Genomic DNA, 20,581 nt, shown 5'->3' on the forward strand with positions numbered 1-20,581 from the left:
GTGTGTGTGTGTGTGTGTGTGTAATGAAGAAAACATGTGCCTATAATCCCAGTTTGGAAGAATGAGACAGGAGGAGCACAGGTTTCATCAGCAGTGTAGTGAGATTCTCAGCTACCTAGTGAGGAGCTGTTTTTTTGTTTGTTTTCTGTAGCACTGAGGATTGAACCCAGGTACATTCTACCTCTGAGCTACACCCCCAGCCCTATTTTTATTTTGAAACTGGGCCTCACTAAATTGCTGAAGCTAGTCTTGAACCTACAATCCTCAGCATCCCAAATACTGGGATTACAAACCTGCATCACCAGCTAAGACCCTGTTTCCAAACCAAAAATAAAAACAGGGCTGGGGTGTAGCTCACAGATAGAATAACCTTGGGTTCAATCACTACACCCACACACACACAAAGAAATGAATAAAATCTATTTAAGGGATGGATTTGTGTGTCTGTTTACAACACTAGAGATTTAACTCGGGGTGGGGGTGTCTCTGAACTATACCCCAGCATTTTTTTTTTTTTGCAGGTCTAAGAATGGAACCCAGGGGCATTCGACCTCTGAGCCACACCCCCTGCTCTATTTTTTATTTTTAATTTTTAAACAGGGTCTCACTAAGTTGCGGAGGGCCTCCCTAAGTAGCTGAGGCTGTCCTTGAACCGCGATCCTCTGGTCTCAGCCTCCCAAATGTTGGGATTACAAACATGTGCCACCATGCCCCGCCTATTTTGCTTATTTTGAAACAAGGTCTCACTAAGTTGCTGAAGGCCTTTGCTAAATTGCTTAGCTTGACCTCAAATCTGTAATACTCCTGATTTAGCTTGCAACTACTGGGATTATAGCCATGTGCCGCTGCAATGGCTCAATTTAAGATTTTTTTTTTTTTTTTTATGGTACTGGGGGTGGAACTCAGAGGCTTTCTACCTCTGGGCTATACTCCCAAACCTATTTGATATTTTATTTGGAAACAGGGTCTCACTAAGTTGCTAAAAGCCTCACTAAGTAGTTGAGGCTGGCTTTGAACCTGTGCAATCCTCCTGCCTCAGCCTCCCAAGTGCTGGGATTACAAGCGTGCGCTACCACGCCCGGCTCAATTTAAGATTTTTCATTAAATCAAAAGTTAGAGCTGAGAATGGTGAAACATGCTTGTAATCCCAATACTTAGAAGACTGAGACAACAGGATTGCGGGTTTGTTGAAAGCCTCAGTGAGCAGTGAGACTCTCATCAACCTAGCGAGATCCTGTTTCAAAATAGAAATAAAATAGGGCTGAGATTTGGCTCAGAGGTAGAATGTCCCTGGGGCCAATCCCCTACCTCCCCCCTCAAAAAAAAAAACAGTTATTTGTGAAGATAAAAAAATAAAATTAGTCTGAGCGTGGTGGTGCAAGCTTGTAAACCCAGTACTTGGGAGGCTGAAACAGGAGGATTGCAGATTTGCAGCCAGTCTCAGCAACTTAGTGAGGTCCTCTGTAACTTCCTGAGACTCTGTTTCTTTTTTGTTGTTGTTGTTGTTTATTGGTGCATTGTAATCATATATCACATTGGAATACAAGACTTGAGAGGATATACAAGCACGTATCATCCAATTAGCTCTCATCCAATCCCCATCCCATTCCCTCTCTCTCCCTTGATCCCACGCTTGATTGGTGATTATCTTTTTTTTGAAGGTCTGGGGATGGAACCTAGGGGCATTTGACCTCCAAGCTACACCCCCTGCCCTATTTTTTTTTTTTTAATTCTTTATTTTGAAACCGGGTCTCACTGAGTTGCAGAGGGCCTAAGTAGCTGAGGCTGTCCGCCAACCACAATCCTCCAGGTCTCAGCCTCCCAAATGCTGGGATTACAAGCATGCATGTGCCACCACCCCTGGCTGGTGATTATCTTTGACACATTTGTTTACATACCTCATGAGTTTTAAAGAGGTTCCATCCTCCCCCATCCCATCCCCTCTGATTGGTCACCTTAATTGCTTCTCAATAGGGCCCTTTCTACAACTCGACCTCCTCCTGTTACCCCTTTCCTCCTAGTTTTTGCTAATGAGGGGAAGCATCTGGTTTTTATTTTCTGTAATATTTCTCTGTGCATGCCGCCTTGCAATTTCGGATCCTACTGTTGATGGCCCTAGTAGTGGCCTGGCCACCCGGAGAACTCTGATCCCGACCTCGCTGGCTCCAGCACCGGACTTGCCTCATGGGAGGCCCTGATCATGAGAGGCCAGTGCCGGGGCCTCTCATGCTGGCCCCTGCACTGAACTAACCCATTGGCTGGCTCCAATCCCGGCCTCGGAGGCCCAAGCACCGGCTTTGCCTCACGGCAGGCTCCAATCCCGGCCTCGCTGACCCTAGCACCAACCTAACCCCTTGGCAGGCTCCGATCCCGGCCTCAGAGGCCCCAGCACCAGCCATGCCTCAAAGCAGGCTCCAATCCCGGCCTCGCTGGCCCCGGCACCGGCCTAACCCCTTGGCAGGCTCTGATCCCAGCCTCAGAGGCCACAGCTCCAGCCTTGCCTCACAGCTGGCTCTGATCTCGGCCTCGGAGGCCCAGCACCGGCCATGCCTCATGGCAGGCTCCAATCCCGGCCTTGCTGGCCCCAGCACCAGCCTAACCACTGGGCAGGCTCTGATGCTGGCCTCAGAGGCCCCAGAACCAGCCTTGCACCATGGCAGGCTCAGATCCCAGCCTCGGAGGCCCCAGCACCGGCATTGCCTCATGGCTGGCTCCAATCCCGGTCTCGCTGACCCCAGCACCAGCCTAACCCATCATCAGGCTCCGATCTGGCCCCGGCACCGGCCTAGCCCCTTGGCAGGCTCCAATCCCAGCCTCGGAGGCCCCAGCACCAGCCTTGCCTCACTGTAGGCTCTGATCCCGGTCTCACTGGCCCCGGCACCAGCCTAACCCCTCGGCAGGCTCCGATCCCAGCCTCGCTGGCCCTGGCACTGACCTAACCCCTCGGCAGGCTCCAATCCTGGCCTCGGAGGCCTCAGTAGCAGCCTTGCCTCACGGCAGGCTCCGATCCTTGCCTTGCTGGCCCTGACACCAACCTAACCCCTCGGCAGGCTCTGATCCTAGCCTCGGAGACCCAGCACCAGCCATGCCTCACGGCAGGCTCCAATCCCAGCCTCGCTGGCCCTGGCACCGGCCTAACCCCTTGGCAGGCTCCAATCCCCGCCTCGCTGGCCCTGGCACCAACCTAGCCCCTCGGCAGGCTCCGATCCCGGCCTCGGAGGCCCCAGCACCAGCCTTGCCTCACGGCAGGCTCCAATCCCAGCTTTGCTGTCCCCGTCACTGGTCTCACCCCTCGGCAGGCTCCTATCCTGGCCTTAGAGGCCCCAGCACCGGCTTTGCTTGCCACTGACATTGCCGCTGCCTCCACCATTTCAAATCTTTCCCACGCTCTTTTCCCACACTGCATGTTGTCCAGTATTCCTAAGCATGTGCGACAGGAGCATTCGACCTTTGAGGTAATTTCTTCAGAAGATCAGGGTGGGTTGGATCAGGTTTCTGCCTCTCCCAAATACAAGCCTCCACCGCCATCACGACTACCGCTGCCAACACCGCCTTCCTCCTAGGTCTCCGCTAGACTATCTCCTTACAGGTAATGTCCAGGATTCTTAACGATGTAGAGAAGAAGCAGTCCTCCTTCATAGGGAATTTTTCCAAAAGTTCCAGTTCAATTGGATATGTTTTGTCTGTATCTCCAGTATCCTGGCTGCCGCCATGGCCATCTTGACCCCTCTACAATATTTTTCTTTTCTCTTTTCTTTTTTTTTAAATAAGAGAAGACAGTATGTGTGGTTTGAGGAGGTTATGGGATCAGGCACTTGGTAGTGATGAATTTTTTTTCTTTTCTCCCTTCCAAGAGCGGAGTCCAACAGCCTCACCACACAGAGCAGAATCTGCTGTTCTAAGCGCACCACGGCCTGGCGCAGCACAGCAGTGCTGGGTTCCTCTGTACCTTGCGGCTGGGCCTCCTGTTTGTACCTGGCCTCCCGGAACTCGGGCTCAGCCTCCTGCCTGGCACCATGCCTTCCCGGGGGTAGGCTGGGCCGCCCACCCCCGCCCAGGACCCAGGGCCTCCAGACCTTCGGGGTTGGGGGGGGGTGGTGCCGGCGGGCCCCGCGTGCGCCCCCCCCCCCCCGAACGAGACCCTGTTTTAAAATTAAAAATAAAATAGGGCTGGGGTGTAGCTCAGAGGTAGAAGGCCCCTAGGTTCAATTTCCAAAACCAAAAATAATTAAATACTAAAATTATAAAATAAACCTCTAGGCCGGGCGAGGTGGCACACGCTTGTAATCCCAGCATTCAGAAGGCTACAACCGGAGGATCATGGTTCGCAGACAGCCTCAGCTACTTAGCAAGGCCCTTCACAACTCAGTGAGAACCTGTTTCAAAAATAAAAAGACTAGAAAATAGGGCTGGGGGTGTAGCTCGGAGGTACAATGCCCCTAGGTCTGTCCCCAGTACCGCAAAAATAAGAAAGAAAAGAAGAAAAAAGAAAGATAAACCTCTAGCCATACTTAGCAATAAAAGAGAATAGAGAACACATCACTATGATTGGAGAGAGACTATCATTACAATAATAAAGATGGACATGGTGGCACATACTTGTAATCCCAGAAGTACTTGGGAGACTGGGATGGAAGGATCACAGGTTCAGGACCAGTCCCAGCAACTTAGCAAGACTCTCAGCAACCTAGCAAGACCTTGTTTTCCAAATAAGAATAAAAAGGGAGGTATGGCCTGAAGGTAGGATACCCCTAGGTTTGATCTCCAGTACCACACATTCAAAATGATGATGATGATGATGATGATGATGATAATAATAATAGGATCATATGAACTAAATCAGCAAGTTCTTTACCTTAGATAAAATTTTTTAAATCTCTGAAAGACATAAGCTACCTAATCTCCCTCCAGAAAAAAACAGACATCCTGAATAGTTCTTTCTAGATAAGCTAAATCTTCAGCTACAAATATATTTGGAGGCTGAGACTGGTAGATCACGGTTCATGGACAGCCTCAGCTACTTAGTGAGGCCCTTTGCAACTTAATGACACCCTGTTTCAAAATAAAGAATAAAAAATTGGTTGGGGGTGTAGCTTGAAGGTAGAATATTCACCCCTGGGTTTCATCTCTAGTACCGCAAAAAATAAATAAATAAATAAATAAATAATGAAACAAAGAAAAAGGAAACTCTAGGCCCAGATGATACTGTTAATTCTATCCTGTGTGGGCGGGGGGGTGCTGGGGACTGAATCCAGGGACATTCTACCTCCAAGCTACACCCTCAGCCCAATTTTTTAATTCTTTATTTTGAAACAGGTCTCACTAAATTGAAGAGGGCCTCACAGTTGCTGAGGCTGACTGCAAATCTGGATCCTCCTGTCTCAGCCTCTCAAATACTGGGATTACAAGCATGCGGGTTTACAGCCTATTGTTTACCACAACTAACTAAAACATTAATTTCTAAAACACTCAACGCTATGAGTTACAGTTGTATGATTACCTAGATTTCACATGAGAAAACTCAGGATTCCATCTGAAAAATTACAAAGCATATATAAAAACTCAGAAACTACTCACTCATGTTTAAGGCAGCCATCCCTCCTTGTGGAGCCGCTGGGTAGACATTCGGCACATTCGTGGTCATAAAATCTGCAATCTGTTGTAATGCCAAGAGACCCGTGGGATTCTTGCCCTTCTTAAATTGTTCTTGGATCATTGATTCCAATTCTTCACAGAAAGCCTAATAAAACCATATTAAAAAGTGAAATAAATAGCCGGGCATGGTGGCATATGCTTGTAATCCCAGGATTCGGGAGGCTGAGGCAGGAGCATCGCGGTTCACAGACAGCCTCAGCTACTTAGCAAGGCCCTTCACAATTCTGTGAGACCCTGTTTCAAAAGTAAAAAGACTTGAAACTAGGGCAGGGGGTGTAGCTTGGAGGTACAATGCCCCTGAAGTCTATCCCCAGTACTGCAAAAAAAAAAAAAAAAAAAAAAAAAGTGAGATAAAGCCAGGCACAGTGGCACAAGCCTGTAATCCCAGGAGGCTAAATCAAGAGGATCACAGGTTTGAGACCAGCCTCAGTAACTTAGTAACGTAAGGAGATACTCTTTCAAAATAAAAAGTAAAAAGGGCTTGGAAGTAATTAAAAAAAAAGTTCAGAGGTAGAATGGGTTTAATCCCCCAACCTCCTCCCTCACTCTAACCCTCCTCCAAAAAAAACAACAACAGTGAAATACCACTTATTTTCTTTTTTGGGGAAGTAATTATCACATAAAACAATTTTTTATTTGTTTTCATTCAATGTTGAAACAGCAAATAAATATTTTCATGCATTACTACTGGGAATATAAACCAGTACTTTCTTTTTGGCAACTTATTCAATAAAGTAAACACTTCAAAATGCAAACAGGAATTCTACTCTGATGAGTTTAAGAAAATAATCAGGACTGTGCGCAAAGATTTGTTCACAGAATGTTCATTTCAGCATTACTGATAAAGAGAAAAACACCTTACATCTCAAGTAGAGGACTGATTAGATACACCGAGAATTCTATGCACACATTCAGCACAGGAGGCTGAAAAAAGGAAAGGGCTTAAAAACTTTTATACATTTTTGAGTGAAAAAGTTTATAAAGCAATGTAAACCAGGTTTTGTGAGAGTAATACATATGTAAACAGAGACTAAAAACAAATACATCAAAATGCTATTTATAATTCTTTTAGTGATAGAATGACTTGGAGTTTTCATACTCTACCTTGTGCTTTCCAGTATTTTTTCCAAACTATTATTAATATTGCTTTCTTAAAGTAGAAAAATGCATACATCCTTTATCAAATAATACTAAATTAGGCACAAAGCTCCAATTGAATTGACGGTGATCTAAATACAAAGTCAGATACTGTAATACAGATATTTTATAGTTTTCCCAAATTCTATAATTTTTTCACATAGCTTATAAGGAAATAAATATCAGCCAGGTTTGATGGTGCACACCTGTTTCTGCAGTACTTAGAAGGCTGAAACAGGAGGACTGCAGGGCTTAGACCAGCACATGGTCACTAACTCAGCAAGAACCTGTTTCAAAATGAAAAACCAAAAGGGCTGAGGGTCCAGGTCAAAGGCAGAACACCCCTGGGCTTGATCCCCAGACCTCAAAAAAGAACATCTTCTTGGCCTACCATCATAAATGGTCTCTACGATGAAAGTGAGAGCTCATGTGAGGATGATCCCCACCTGACTATACGTGCTGGGATCTCAACCATTCCACATCAAACTTATTTCTAGTTTTTCATTTTTTCAGCTGAAAAGAGAATGCACTCTCTAAACCTACCCATCCCTGGCGAGAACATGCAACAAACAAATGTCCACAGAGTGCTCATTCCAGTGTTACTGAGAGAACCTCTTACACTTCACACAACAGAGGACTGGTTAGAGGAAGTGACTGCAGCGGAGCCCTGAGCCTTCTGCTAGCACAGCAGGATAGTAATGCCAGAGGCCATAGTCTGTGGCCGACGATGAGGGAGGAAAACCTTTGAAGAAATAAAGTAAGCCCATACATACTGACAAATACTACGTATGCATAAAGAGCTATAGTACTGGGAAATAAATATAATATAAATAAATATTTATATTTATTTATATTATATTTAAATATAATATTTAACTGGCCTGTAACCCCAGCTACTTGAAGGCTGAGGCAGGAGGATCCCACGTTTGAAAAAAGCCCTCGGCAATTTAATGAAACCCTGTCTCAAAATACAAAGGACTGAGGGTGTAGCTCAGTGGTAGAGAGCACCTGGGTTGAATTCCCAGTACCAAGGACCAAAAGAGATACAAGTGGCCTCTACTAAGCATCGTGGACAGTGCTGGTCACGGGGGATGCACAAGCTTCTCGCCTCATGGGTCCTCAGTCTGAAAATTCAAACCGGCCGTTTCAGTGGTTTCCAAATCCATGTACACACCCGCAGGAAGCCCAATTAAACAGATGACTCACTACTGGCACTTTTTAGACACTGGGAATAATTTTCGAGCAGAGAGTCCTGGCCATCAAGGAACTTAAAGCCTCAGCAAGGAAAAGAGAAAGAGAAAAAAAGCACAGTCCAGAAGACTACCGCATCCACAGCTTCCCAGGCGGCCTATGTGCGCAGGAAGGATGGGCGACAGGCGCGGGCTCAGCAGAGATGAGGGAGCGGCTGGAGGGCCCATATGGACCCCGGCACCCACCTCCAGCCAGCAGTCACTCTAAGGACCTTGAGTGCCGCTGTGGCCAGACCCCTAAGATCCAGCAGCCACCCCATTCCACCCCCGCCCGCCTCCAGGCCTCTCCTCCAAGGACCCCACAGCCCGCTGACCTCCTCGGCCTCCTGCTTGCCCACGCCCCAGACCTGCTCCTTCCTAGGACTGTGCCCTGCTGAGCTCTGGAAGCCACACCTGTGCTCACCAGCTGCTCCACCCACTCACCCTTTTATCAGTCCTAACACCTTCCCTGGGCCCTGACCTCCCCAGCCTAGACCCAGCACCTTAACGTCTCCAACTCCCTGCCGCTGCTTGTGCAAAACCTGACTCAACTAAACGCAGCTCCTCTTTCCTCCTCCTAGTGCTTGACGACATGGCTGAGGAGGAATGGCGACAGGCCGCCATGCTGCACTCTCCCCTTCCCTCTCGGCTTCCCTCCTCCAACCTCCTACACTGCCCTGCCGGCTTGGGACGGTCCTGCCCGCTAGTCCACAAGGACACAGAATCCCAGAAGAGAACATTCACTGGCTCCCTCTCGTCTCTCAGCATCTGTACCCGTCTAGCTCCCGTCCTCGCTGCCTGAGCCGCCTGCGCACGGAGCCCCACCCACCTCGCCCACGCGAGGCTGAGTGCCAACACTCTCCCCTCACCTGCGCCACCGGCTCCCCTCTCTCCACTGGAGTTCCCATGGGTTTGTACAAACACTTGTCACTTCACCCACCTAACAGCCTCTCGATCCCACCCCCCAGCTCCTGCCTCACTTCTGTGTCCCCTAGGAACCGCCTCGCTTTGCAGTCTGGCTCTTCTCGCAGACCCCTCCTGGTCCCCAGAACCTGCCTTTCCTCCACCGGCCACGCTCCTCAAGCTCACCAAAGCCCCGCACCGCCAAGTCCGGCAGCCGGTCTTCACTTCTCCTCCCACCTTTGCCAAGGCCCTCACTGGGCTCCCGAGTTCCTCCCGTCAGGGCCCTTCCCAGGCCCATCTCCCACAGGCACGTGTCTGCCTGGCCCAGAGCAGTCCTCAGCCCTCCGCTGACCTCAGGCCCTGGCAAGCCATCTCCTTACAGCACATACTGAGGACTCCCACGTCGGGATCTGTGCCCAGTTCTCTCCCTGAACTCCAGACATAACACCCGACTCAACCCCGTGCGTGCCCCAGGTGTTCCAGGGCGCCTCAGGAATGCTAACTATGTTTCCAGCTGCTCTGGCCAACCCCCTGCAGTCTCTAACAACTCAGCCCCACCACATCCCACAGTTGAAGGATCAGAGTTGACAGGTGCTCACCACACCCCAGATGCTAAGGGCTTTGCACATACTCGCCCACTGGCCTTCACCACCACCCTAAGAGGAAGCTAGGGCTATCAGGATCCATATTTTACAGATGGGGAAACCGAGGCAGGGAAACCTTGGGATTTGGCCAAGTCGCAGGGCCGCTAAATGATGAAGCCAAGGTCTGCGTCCAGACAGCGTGGCTCTAGGCAACTCTGTCTTTCCTTTCTCCCAATCTACAGGCAACTGGATGGCAGGAAGTGCTAACACACGTGTTTTAAGACTGATTTATCCAATGCTTCCTACTTGTATTTAAGACAGTGCCTGATGTACAGAAAGATCTTCACACTCCAGTGAGTGGGTGAGTAAGACAGTTCTCTCCAAGCTCACATTCTTCATGCCACCTTTGCGTGGAAAGAAGTAAATTAAAGAAAAACCTCTCAGCAAATATTTAGTGTAGAGCAAGTCTTACAGGAGTCCCATCGTGGACAGGAGATGGAAGGGTTCACGAGGGAGGGATCCCTTCCACTGCGGGAGGCTTCACAGGAATGGTAGAGAAGGGCTCTCCGGGGCGAACAAGAACTTACCAGGGGACAGAGGCAGGAGTGGGCGGTACGGTTAAAAGCGGCATGTCCCCAGAAGCACCCATTGCTGGTGATGTAGCGGCATTCAGAGATGAAACAACTGAGCCAGGAAGGCTCTAACCTCATCAGTTACCAGTCCACTGCATGAGTTAATAATCTGCATGAATCACCAATTACCACTGGGTGGTAAATGCAAGCAAGCGGGACAAGGCTAAAGGAAGTAGGTCACTGGAGCTGTGGCCTCGGGGGCTGTGTCTGTCCCTGGTCACTGGAGCTGTGGCCTCGGGGACTGTGTCTGTCCTTGGTCACTGGAGCTGTGGCCTCAGGGGCTGTGTCTGTCCCTGGTCACTGGAGCTGTGGCCTCAGGGGCTGTGTCTGTCCCTGGTCACTGGAGCTGTGGCCTTGGGGGCTGTGTCTGTCCCTGGTCACTGGAGCTGTGGCCTCGGGGGCTGTGTCTGTCCCTGGTCACTGGAGCTGTGGCTTTGGGGACTGTGTCGGTCCCTGGTCACTGGAGCTGTGGCCTTGGGGGCTGTGTCTGTCCCTGGTCACTGGAGCTGTGGCCTTGAGGACTGTGTCTGTCCCTGGTCACTGGAGCTGTGGCTTCGGGGACTGTGTCGGTCCCTGGTCACTGGAGCTGTGGCCTTGGGGGCTGTGTCTGTCCCTGGTCACTGGAGCTGTGCCCTTGAGGACTGTGTCTGTCCCTGGTCACTGGAGCTGTGGCTTCGGGGACTGTGTCTGTCCCTGGTCACTAGAGCTGTGGCCTTGGGGGCTGTATCTGTCCCTGGTCATTCAAGGTATGGCCTTGGGGACTGTGTCTGTCCCTGGTCACTGGAGCTGTGGCCTCGGGGACTGTGTCTGTCCCTGGTCACTGGAGCTGTGGCTTCGGGGACTGTGTCTGTCCCTGGTCACTAGAGCTGTGGCCTTGGGGGCTGTATCTGTCCCTGGTCACTCAAGGTATGGCCTTGGGGACTGTGTCTGTCCCTGGTCACTGGAGCTGTGGCCTCGGGGACTGTGTCTATCCCTGGTCACTAAAGGTATGGCCTTCGGGGCTGTGTCTGTCCCTGGTCACTGGAGGTATGGTCTCGGGGACTGTGTCTGTTCCTGGTCCTGGAGGTGTGGCCTCGGGGGCTGTGTCTGTCCCTGGTCAGTATATGTCTGGCCTTGGAGACTGTGTCTGTCCCTGGTCACTGGAGGTGTGGCCTCGGGGACTGTGTCTGTCCCTGGTTGCTGGAGCTGTGGCCTTGGGGACTATGCCTGTCCCTGGTCACTGGAGGTGTGGCCTCGGGGACTATGTCTGACCTTGGTCACTGGAGGTGTGGCCTCGGGGACTATGTCTGACCTTGGTCACTGGAGGTGTGGCCTCGGGGACTGTGTCTGACCTTGGTCACTGGAGCTGTGGCCTCGGGGACTGTGTCTGACCTTGGTCACTGGAGGTGTGGCCTTGGGGACTGTGTCTGTCCCTGGTCACTAGAGCTGTGGCCTCAGGGACTGTGTCTGTCCCTGGTCGCTGGAGGTGTGGCCTTGAGGGCTGTGTCTGTCCCTGGTCACTGGAGATGTGGCCTTGAGGGCTGTGTCTGTCCCTGGCCACTAGATGTGTGGCCTCGGGGACTGTGTCTGACCTTGGTCATGGAGCTGTGGCCTTGGGGACTGTGTCTGTCCCTGATCACTAGAGCTGTGGCTTCGGGGACTGTGTCTGTCCCTGGTCACTAGATGTGTGGCCTCAGGGACTGTGTCTGTGCCTGGTCACAGGAGGTGTGGCCTTGGGGGCTGTGTCTGTCCCTGGTCACTGGAGGTGTGGCCTTGGAGACTGTCTGTGCCTGGTCACAGGAGGTGTGGCCTTGGGGGCTGTGTCTGTGCCTGGTCACAGGAGGTGTGGCCTTGGGGACTGTGTCTGTCCCTGGTCACTGGAGGTGTGGCCTTGGGGACTGTGTCTGTCCCTGGTCACTGGAGCTGTGGCCTTGGAGACTGTGTCTGTGCCTGGTCACAGGAGGTGTGGCCTTGGGGGCTGTGTCTGTCCCTGGTCACAGGAGGTGTGGCCTTGGGGACTGTGTCTGTCCCTGGTCACTGGAGCTGTGGCCTTGGAGACTGTGTCTGTGCCTGGTCACAGGAGGTGTGGCCTCGGGGACTGTGTCTGTCTCTGGTCACTGGAGGTGTGGCCTCGGGGACTGTGTCTGTCCCTGGTCACAGGAGCTGTGGCCTCGGGGACTGTCTGTCCCTGGTCACTGGAGCTGTGGCCTCGGAGACTGTGTCTGTGCCTGGTCACAGGAGGTGTGGCCTCGGGGACTGTCTGTCCCTGGTCACTGGAGGTGTGGCCTCAGGGACTGTGTCTGTGCCTGGTCACAGGAGGTGTGGCCTCGGGGACTGTGTCTGTCCCTGGTTCCCTCTTCCCTCTGCTTTGAGGCTGTCATGAGCTGAACAACTCTCCTCTGCCACGCCCTGGTCTCTGCCTTGGAGTTGGCTGATCCTGAGCTGCGCCTCTGAAGCCAGGAGCTCTAATAACCTTTCTTCCTCTAAGTGGTGCTGTCAGGCATTGTGACCACAGCAATGCAAGCTGACTAGCATGGGACAGGGCAGGGAGGGAGGTAGGAAAGGGCATTTTGAGTGGAATAATTACAGACGTGTTACAAACCACAGTGCAAGCAATAAAGTACATGTAATCTGGTACTGCTAGTACTGAGGTGCAAGGGAGAAATCAGTGAGAGGAGATTATAGAAGTGAACAAAATACATTTGTTTACTCCATTCCACCGCCAATTTTGTACTGCTAAAAGCGATTTCAAAACTAATTTATGGCCAGCATAAAACATTTTAATTTTTTAAACAGTACATGTAAGGAAAAGCTGACATTTCTAACCAAGAAAGGTGATAAAATACTGGACTTTACATTTAGTAGTTAGGCAAAGTATGTAGGCTGTTTAAGCCTCAGTCTCCCTAATTGAAAACTAGGTAAAAAACAGAATACTAATATAATGATGACCTGAGCATGACCTGCTCCACATTATTACCATTGCTAAGAATTGTTCTGGGGCCCAAAGGAGCTGCTCCAAAGGAGCTGCCCTACACAGTGCCAATACAAACTTTCTTCACACAACCAGAAACTGCCTTTTCAAATAACATATCATCTGTGTACTTTACCATATATGTTATACCTCAATAGAAACAATCAAACAAAATTATTAGACAGTTTATATGTCTTATTTACTGCTAAATCCCCAGTTCTGGCCCATATGTACACATAGCACATAAGAAAGAGTCAATATTATACACACACGCGCGCACACACACACACACACACACACACACATATATATATATATATATATATATATATATTTTTTTTTTTTTTTTTTTTTGGTGGTAGTACTGGGGGTGGAACCCAGGGGCTTTTCCACCTCCAGGCTATACTCCTAGACCTATTTTATATTTTATTTGTAAACAGAGTCTCACTAAGTTGCTGAGAGCCTCACTAACTAAGTAGCTGAGGCTGGCTTTGAACCTATGCAATCCTCCCGTCTCAGCCTCCCAAGCACTGGGATTACAAGTGTGCACCACCATGCCCGGCTATCAATATTATTTTTTTAAAAACTCAGTTACAGCCGGGCATGGTGGCACATGCTTAACTCTCAGCATTTGGGAGGCTGAGGATCACGGTTCACGGACAGCCTCAGCTACTTAGCGAGGCCCTTTGCAACTCAGTGAGACCCTGTTTCAAAAACAGAAAGACTACAAAATAGGGCTGGGGCAAGGCTCAGAGTTACAATGCCTCTAGGGTTCCATCCCCAGTGCCGCAAAAAAGAAAGAAAGAAAAAAAAAAAAAACTCAGTGACACCTCCCAAAAGTTAAGGGATAAAGCAAAAACAAATCAGAAAAAAAAGAAAGAATGAAGCAGGAGAAAAGTAGGCGACGGCCCACTCTACCTGAGACGTGATCTAGATGCGCTCCGCTGCGCCCGGCTGTGGCTCAGAGTGCAACTGAGGCGAGCCAGCTACCACTCGCCTTCTACGTGCCCAGGACCAGGCGGGGGCCAGGCTGATTCTCTCTCATCCTAAATGAGGGACCTGAGGTGTTTCTGATTTGGGAGTTTTCCAGATTCGGGAATATTTACATAAACTTTCCTGACTGAGAATCTCTAATCTGAAATCCGAAATGCTCTGAAATCCCAAACTTTCGACTATCGTGATGATGCTCAAATCCTTCGAGATTTTGGCTTTTTAGATTACAAATGCTTAGCTTGTACTGGAGAAAAGAGCAGTATTTAAATGGTCCCCATATGCATATATACCCTCTAGAGAAAGAGTGAAGAGAGTAAAAAGGACACCCCTGGCCTTCGTGACACTTGAGATTTTTCAATACGTCTCATGACACGAACTGCACGGAATTCTCTCAACAGCAACCATCCACACGCACGCGAGGCCGATTTGCTGGGTCAAGATAAAACCGATGCTGCCACTCACTCAGCAGGGCACAGTGTAAGTGTCAGAAGGGGGGAAGCCATGTGTTCAGAGAAGGCTTGGCTTACAGGGCTCTGCAGAATCATGGACACCCTCTTCTTCTGCTCCATCATATTGAAGTCCTGGCGAAGGTCTGGTGCCATGTTCCTTTCCCGCAAGTATTCTGGATTGTTCTCATCCACTCTATCGAAGTACCTCTCCTTGTGCGGGGCTGTGGTCGGGGGTGGTGAGGTCACCACTGCGGCCCGAGTATCACCATTCATTGCACAATCTTTCTAGGGTCCTGCCTAGAAAATAAAAGGAAGTATTGTTGTCAAATCAGTGTCCAAGAGCATGTCATATTGATCACGTCAGCCTGCTAAGTACAATCTTCAGTGCTAGCACGCGAGGACTGGGTGACAGGAGGGGCCGTGACCTGTGAGGCTGCTTTGTGGTCAGAGGCACGTGGCTCACCAGCCGCCCCCTCTCCACTGACCATGTCCTGGTCATTATTTTTTAGCAGACAACAGGAGAACAATATAACAAAACTATTGTGTCCTCTGAAAAATCCAAAGGGAACTAGATAGGAAATTTCTGAGCACATGATAGTTTACACTCATCATTTCTTCTACCCAGACAGGATCTGCTAATAGCAGCATAGTTCATTTCTGGAGAAGAGAGAGGGAGAGGGAGAGAGAGAGGGAGAGGGAGAGAGGGAGGGAGAGGGGGAGAGGGAGAGGGAGAGGGAGAGGGAGGGGAGGGAGGGAGAGAGGGAGAGGGAGAGGGAGAGAGAGAGAGAGAGTGAGTCAGAGACAGAGACTGGCGATAGAACCTAAGGCCTCATATGTGCAAGGCAAATGCTATACCACTGAGCTACATGCTCAGCCTTGATAAACTTAACTTCTGATATTTTTCTAAAGAAATACAGGTAGTTCTCTTGCAAGAGTCCCCAAAAAGGGCAGTGGTAGAACCTGCTCTGGCATCTGCACTCGCAGACAGGAAATACTCCTTATTAACACATTTTGTGGTACAAAAACAAGAAGAAACCACCAGAAGTGTCGATGTGCTCCAGTTTGTGAATAACCTAAGAAGATGTCAAGATAGTTTAAGTTTAAAAGTCTGCTAACAGCCAGGTGTGGTAGCACATGCTTGTAATCCCAGCATTAGAGAGGCCAAGACAGGAAGATAACAGCTCACAGATGGCCTCAGCTACTTAGCCCCCTTGGCAATTCAGGGAGACCCTGTTTCAAAATAATAATCTGGGTATGGTGGCACACGCCTGGAATCCCAGCATTCGGAAGGCTGAGACCAGAGGACCGCGGTTCACGGACAGCCTCAGCTACTTAGTGAGGCCCTCTGCAAGTCAGTGAGATCTGGTTTCAAAATAAAGAATAAAAAATAGGGCAGGGAGTGTAGCTCGGAGGTCAAATGCCCCTGGGTTCCATCCCCAGACCAGCAAAAAAAAAAAAAAAGAAGAATAAAAATAGGACAGGGGCTGTAGCTTGGAGGCCAAATGCCCCTCGGTTCCATCCCCAGACCCGCGAAAGAAAGAAAGAAAGAAAGAAAGAAAGAAAGAAAGAAAGAAAGAAAGAAAGAAAGAAGAATAAAGAGCCAGGTATGGTGGCGCACACTTGTAATCCCAGCATTCGGGAGGCTGAGACTGGAGGATCACAGTTCAAGGACAGCCTCAGCTACTTAGTGAGGTCCTTTGCAAATCAGTGAGACCTGTTTCAAAATAAAAAATGGGGCTGAAGGTGTAGCTGGTAGCTCAGAGGTAGAATGCCCCCGGGTTCCATCTCCAGTACTGCAAAATAAATGAATAAATTAAAAATAAAACAAATAAAAAATAGGATTGGAAGCCAGGCATGGTGGCGCACATTGTAATCTCAGCATTCAGGAGCCTGAGACCAGAGGATCACAGTTCACAGATGGCCTCACCTATTTAGCAAGGCCTTTCCAACTCAATGAGACCCTGTTTCAAAATTAAAAGGACTAAAAAATGGGGCTGGGGATGGAGCTCAGAGGTACAATGCCTCTGGGTTCCATCCCCAGTACCAAAAACAAAAATGTCTGCTAATATGGCTACTTACTTTACAGGCTTTTTTTTTTTTTTTTTTGCAGGTCTGGGGATGGAACCCAGGGGCATTCGCCCTCTGAGCTACACCCCCTGCCCAATTTTTTTTCTTTATTTTGAAACCAGGTCTCACTGAGTTGCAGAGGGCCTCACTAAGTAGCTGAGGCTGGCCGCGAACTGCGGTCCTCCAGTCTCAGCCTCCCGAGTGCTGGGATGACGAGCGTGCGCACCGCGCCCGGCACTTTACAGCCTTCTTAACCCCAGTCTTTCACTCACATACTACATCATTAACTGGTAAGTCCCTAAGCAATGCCTTTATTAATCATACGAGTTAAATTTCTAATGTTTCTATAAAACACTAAATGACAGCTTCAACAAGACATATGCAATGTCTACTGAGCATTTATTATGTCCAGTCATTTAGGTGCTGGACACAAAAATCACTTAGACATGACCTACACTTCAGAGAAAGTTGGACACAATTTACAAATGGAGACGGATCACTGTGAAAAGCATAGGTATTGATTTGAGAATGGTAAAACTCTGGAGACCAAGGGATCTTTGAAATGAACGGTTTAGCAAGCTGTTACAATTCTAGACAAAACAGGAGCAGCCCTACGACAATTTCCTACAACTACTAGCAGCAAGGCTGGAAAGCAGTTGGAAATACAGCTGCAGACCTATAATTCAACCACATTTTCATAATAAAAATTTGGAGGAGGAAAGCATAAATTGTTTACATTGAACCTATACTGGCTACAGATAAGAGGTGGGATAATGCGAGGTGGAGAAAGTCTGGAGCTAGGATACTCCATAAAGAGAAGCACCTGTTGCTTCTGGGCCAGTGTGGGCCATAAGCAGGATGTGAGATAAATCAGACTTCCTCAAAATTAAGAACATTTGTGCTTCAATAGATACCATCAAGAATGTGGGATGACAACCCACAGAACAGAACTGATTTCCAAGTTGTATATCTGAAAAGATACTTTATCGAGAACACACAAAGAACTCTGATGATTCAATAATTAAGATAATTTTAAACCCTTGGGAACTGTTGGGTGACAGCAGTGGACGTCACCTGAACCAGAACTGCAGCGTTGAGCCCCACGGCCTGAACTCATGATCCACAATACCAAGAGTAAGACAGAGCAAGTCTTCTAGGACTCCTGGTGGCCTCCCGTGAGGCAAAGATTAGCTAAACGAAGACTAGGGACGACTGAGGCCAAGGAAGATTACCACGCTGCTCTTAACTGCATCTGATTCTCTCTTACTTCTATTTGTCTATATACTATTATTTTTCCTCACTTTAAAAATGAGAGAAGCCAGGCGTGGTGGCGCACGCTTGTAATCCCTGCGCTTGGGAGGCAGAGACAGGAGGATCGTGCAGGTTCGAAGCCAGCCACACGCGCTGGTTTAGGAGACCCTGTTTCCAAATAAAAAAATGTAAAAATAGGTCTGGGAGTGTAGCCTGGAGGTAGAAGGGCTTCCAGGAACCCCAGTACCACCAAAAAAAAAAAAAAAAAAAAATGAGAGGATCTTACGGAGCATTATGTCTACAATCCCAGTACGTGGGAGGCTAAAACAGGAGGATCACAGGTTTGAGGCCAGCCTCAAGCTTAGCAAGACCTTTAGCAGACCCTGTTTCAAAATAATAAATAAAAAGGACTAAGGGTACGGCTTGGAGGTAGAATGCCTCCAAGTTCAATCCCCAGCACCACAAAAAAATTAAAAAAAAAAAAACAAAGAGGGAAGTTATTCAGCTGGTTTTGCTTCCTGGTTTCCAGAGGATCCGGAGAGAAAAGAATCATTGTGAAGTCAACATGTTCAGGAAAGGATGGACTGCTTTCCTTCTGCTACACACTGGCCTGTGGGCAGGATACGGCAAGGTGTGCAAAACAGATATGCCTGTGGTCCATCCAATAAGAAAATCTATAAAATTAGCCGGGCGTGGAGGTGCACACTTGTAATCCCACTATTTGGGAGGCTGAGACTGGAGGATCATGGTTCGCAAATAGCCTCAGCTACTTAGGCCCTTTGCAACCCAGTAAGACCGTTTCAAAATAAAGAATAAAAATAAAATAAAATAAAATAGGGCTAGGCGTGTAGCTCGGAGGTAGAATGCCACTGGGTTCCATCCTCAACACCACAAAAAAAAAAAAAAAAAAAAAGAGCCAGGCGTGGTGGCACACACTTATAATCCCAGAATTTGGGAGGCTAAGACCAGAGGATCGGGGTTCGCGGGCAACCTCAGCTATTTAGTGAGGCCCTCCACAACTTAGTGAGACCCTATTTCAAAATAAAGAATAAAAAATAGGGCAGGGGGTGTAGCTCGGAGGGCGAATGCCCCTGGGTTCCATCCCCAGACCCGCAAAAAAAAAATCTATAAACTTAAAATCTAAATATGCATATTGTAGCGGGTGCAGGCTCCATCCATAGTACTGGAAAATAAAAAGGGCTCAGGAGCCAGCCACTTCCCAAAAGCAGCGTCTGAAGGTGGCTGCACCGAGGACAAAGCCTTCGGGGCCATTCCAATCCAGCGGCAAGAGCAGGGAAGATGTGCTCTGCAGTAAAAGAACACCACCATTACCGTGCCCCTGGCCGTCTGTCACCAGCCCAGAAAGCCTCTGGAGCTGTCGGCAGGAGAGCGGGCTGACGGTGACCTCTGACCATCTTTTTCTCCCATTTGCTCCTGTGCTTCATATAGTTCCACTGGAGCCATTTTCCATAGTATGTGCAAGGTGGCAGAGATAAAAAGATACAAGTGAGCAGAACAAGACAAATCCCCTGATGCAAACAGACCTACTTTCTGTGTGGCTGCGGGCAGTGGTCAAAGGTGAGAGGAGGTAAGAGCAGAGAGGGTGCTACGGACCGAATGGTATTCCTGCACAGTTCATATGCTCAAGTCCTCAGAACGTGACCTCATCTGCAAGTGGGGTCCTAACCGAGTCACTGGAGCAAGGTCAGCCCTGATCCCACAGGACCTGCATCATGGAAAGAGGAAGCTTGGGCGCAGACTCCACGCAGCCAGGGATCAGCTGGTGCTGCCACAAGCCGCCGAGCACCCAGGACCGCCAGCCACCACCAGCGCTGCAGACTGGCGGGGACAGACCCTCCTCCAGCCTCAGAAGACCCGCCCCACAACACCTTGCTCTCTTTTTTTTCTTTGTCTTCTTCTTTTTGGTTGAGCTGGGGATTGAACCCAGGAGCACGCTACCACTGAGCTATATCCCTGGCCCTTATTGAGACAGAGGACGAACTAAGGAACTAAAGCGGTCCTCACACTGGCAACTCTCCTGTCTCAGCCTCCCAAGCCACTGGGATTAGAGGCTTGCCCCACCATGCCTGGCACAACACCTTGATCTCAGATTTCCAGCCTCCAGGACTGTGAAATGATAAATCTCTGTTGTTTATTGCCCCGATTTCTTTTTTACTTTTGTGTGTGTGTGTGTGTGTGTGTGTGTGGTACTAGGGGTGGAATCCAAGGGCTTTTCTACCTTCAGGCTATACTCCCAGACCTATTTTATACTTTATTTGGAAACAAGGTCTCACTAAGTTGCAGAAGGCCTACGTAGTTGAGGCTGGCTTTGAACCTGTGTGATCCTCCTGTTTGTAATCCCAGCCTCCCAAGCGCTGGGATTACAAACGTGCGCCACCATGCCCGGCTCAAGGCCCCAGTTTCTAATACTTGCTTATGGCAGATCTAGGAAACTGCAGCGAGGACTGGTCAGGCAGCATGGGGAGGTGGCTGCCGGCTGTGGCTGGAGCATCCCGCGCGCTGAGGAGCAGCAGCAGCACAACGAGGGAGCAGTCCACCATGTCCCTCAGACTTTACACAGCGCCTGGTGCCCAGCTGGGCTCGCTGAGTTACTAGCGAACTCGACTACTGCCACCCTTCTAAACCTGTCGGCCCTACTCATCCTCAAGAGCCAACCCAGAGTCGCTCTGTGCAGCTGCCCAGAGCACAGCTCCTGGCCTCCTGCGTGCCA

The 20,581-nt window shown here is 49.3% G+C and overlaps 1 protein-coding gene across 9 annotated transcripts in view; it reads right to left on the bottom strand.

The window, feature by feature from the left end:
* Positions 1-14,811, bottom strand: part of ADD1 (adducin 1) — a gene marked incomplete at both ends in the record, with an annotated part of 48,855 nt that extends 34,044 nt beyond the window's left edge. For 8 of the 9 annotated variants that reach the window (XM_080697871.1, XM_080697870.1, XM_080697869.1 and 5 more), the window contains 2 exons: positions 5,578-5,740; positions 14,611-14,805. In XM_080697871.1, the coding sequence (XP_080553997.1) occupies positions 5,578-5,740; positions 14,611-14,805 (358 nt within the window). Of the gene's footprint in view, positions 1-5,577; positions 5,741-14,610 lie in introns of all 9 variants that reach the window. The other variant, XM_080697876.1, reaches the window with a different exon arrangement.
* Positions 14,812-20,581: the final 5,770 nt, after the last annotated feature.

The sequence above is a fragment of the Muscardinus avellanarius genome (genome assembly GCF_963383645.1).
Source record: "Muscardinus avellanarius genome assembly, chromosome: 6".
Taxonomy (NCBI): Eukaryota; Metazoa; Chordata; class Mammalia; order Rodentia; family Gliridae; genus Muscardinus; species Muscardinus avellanarius.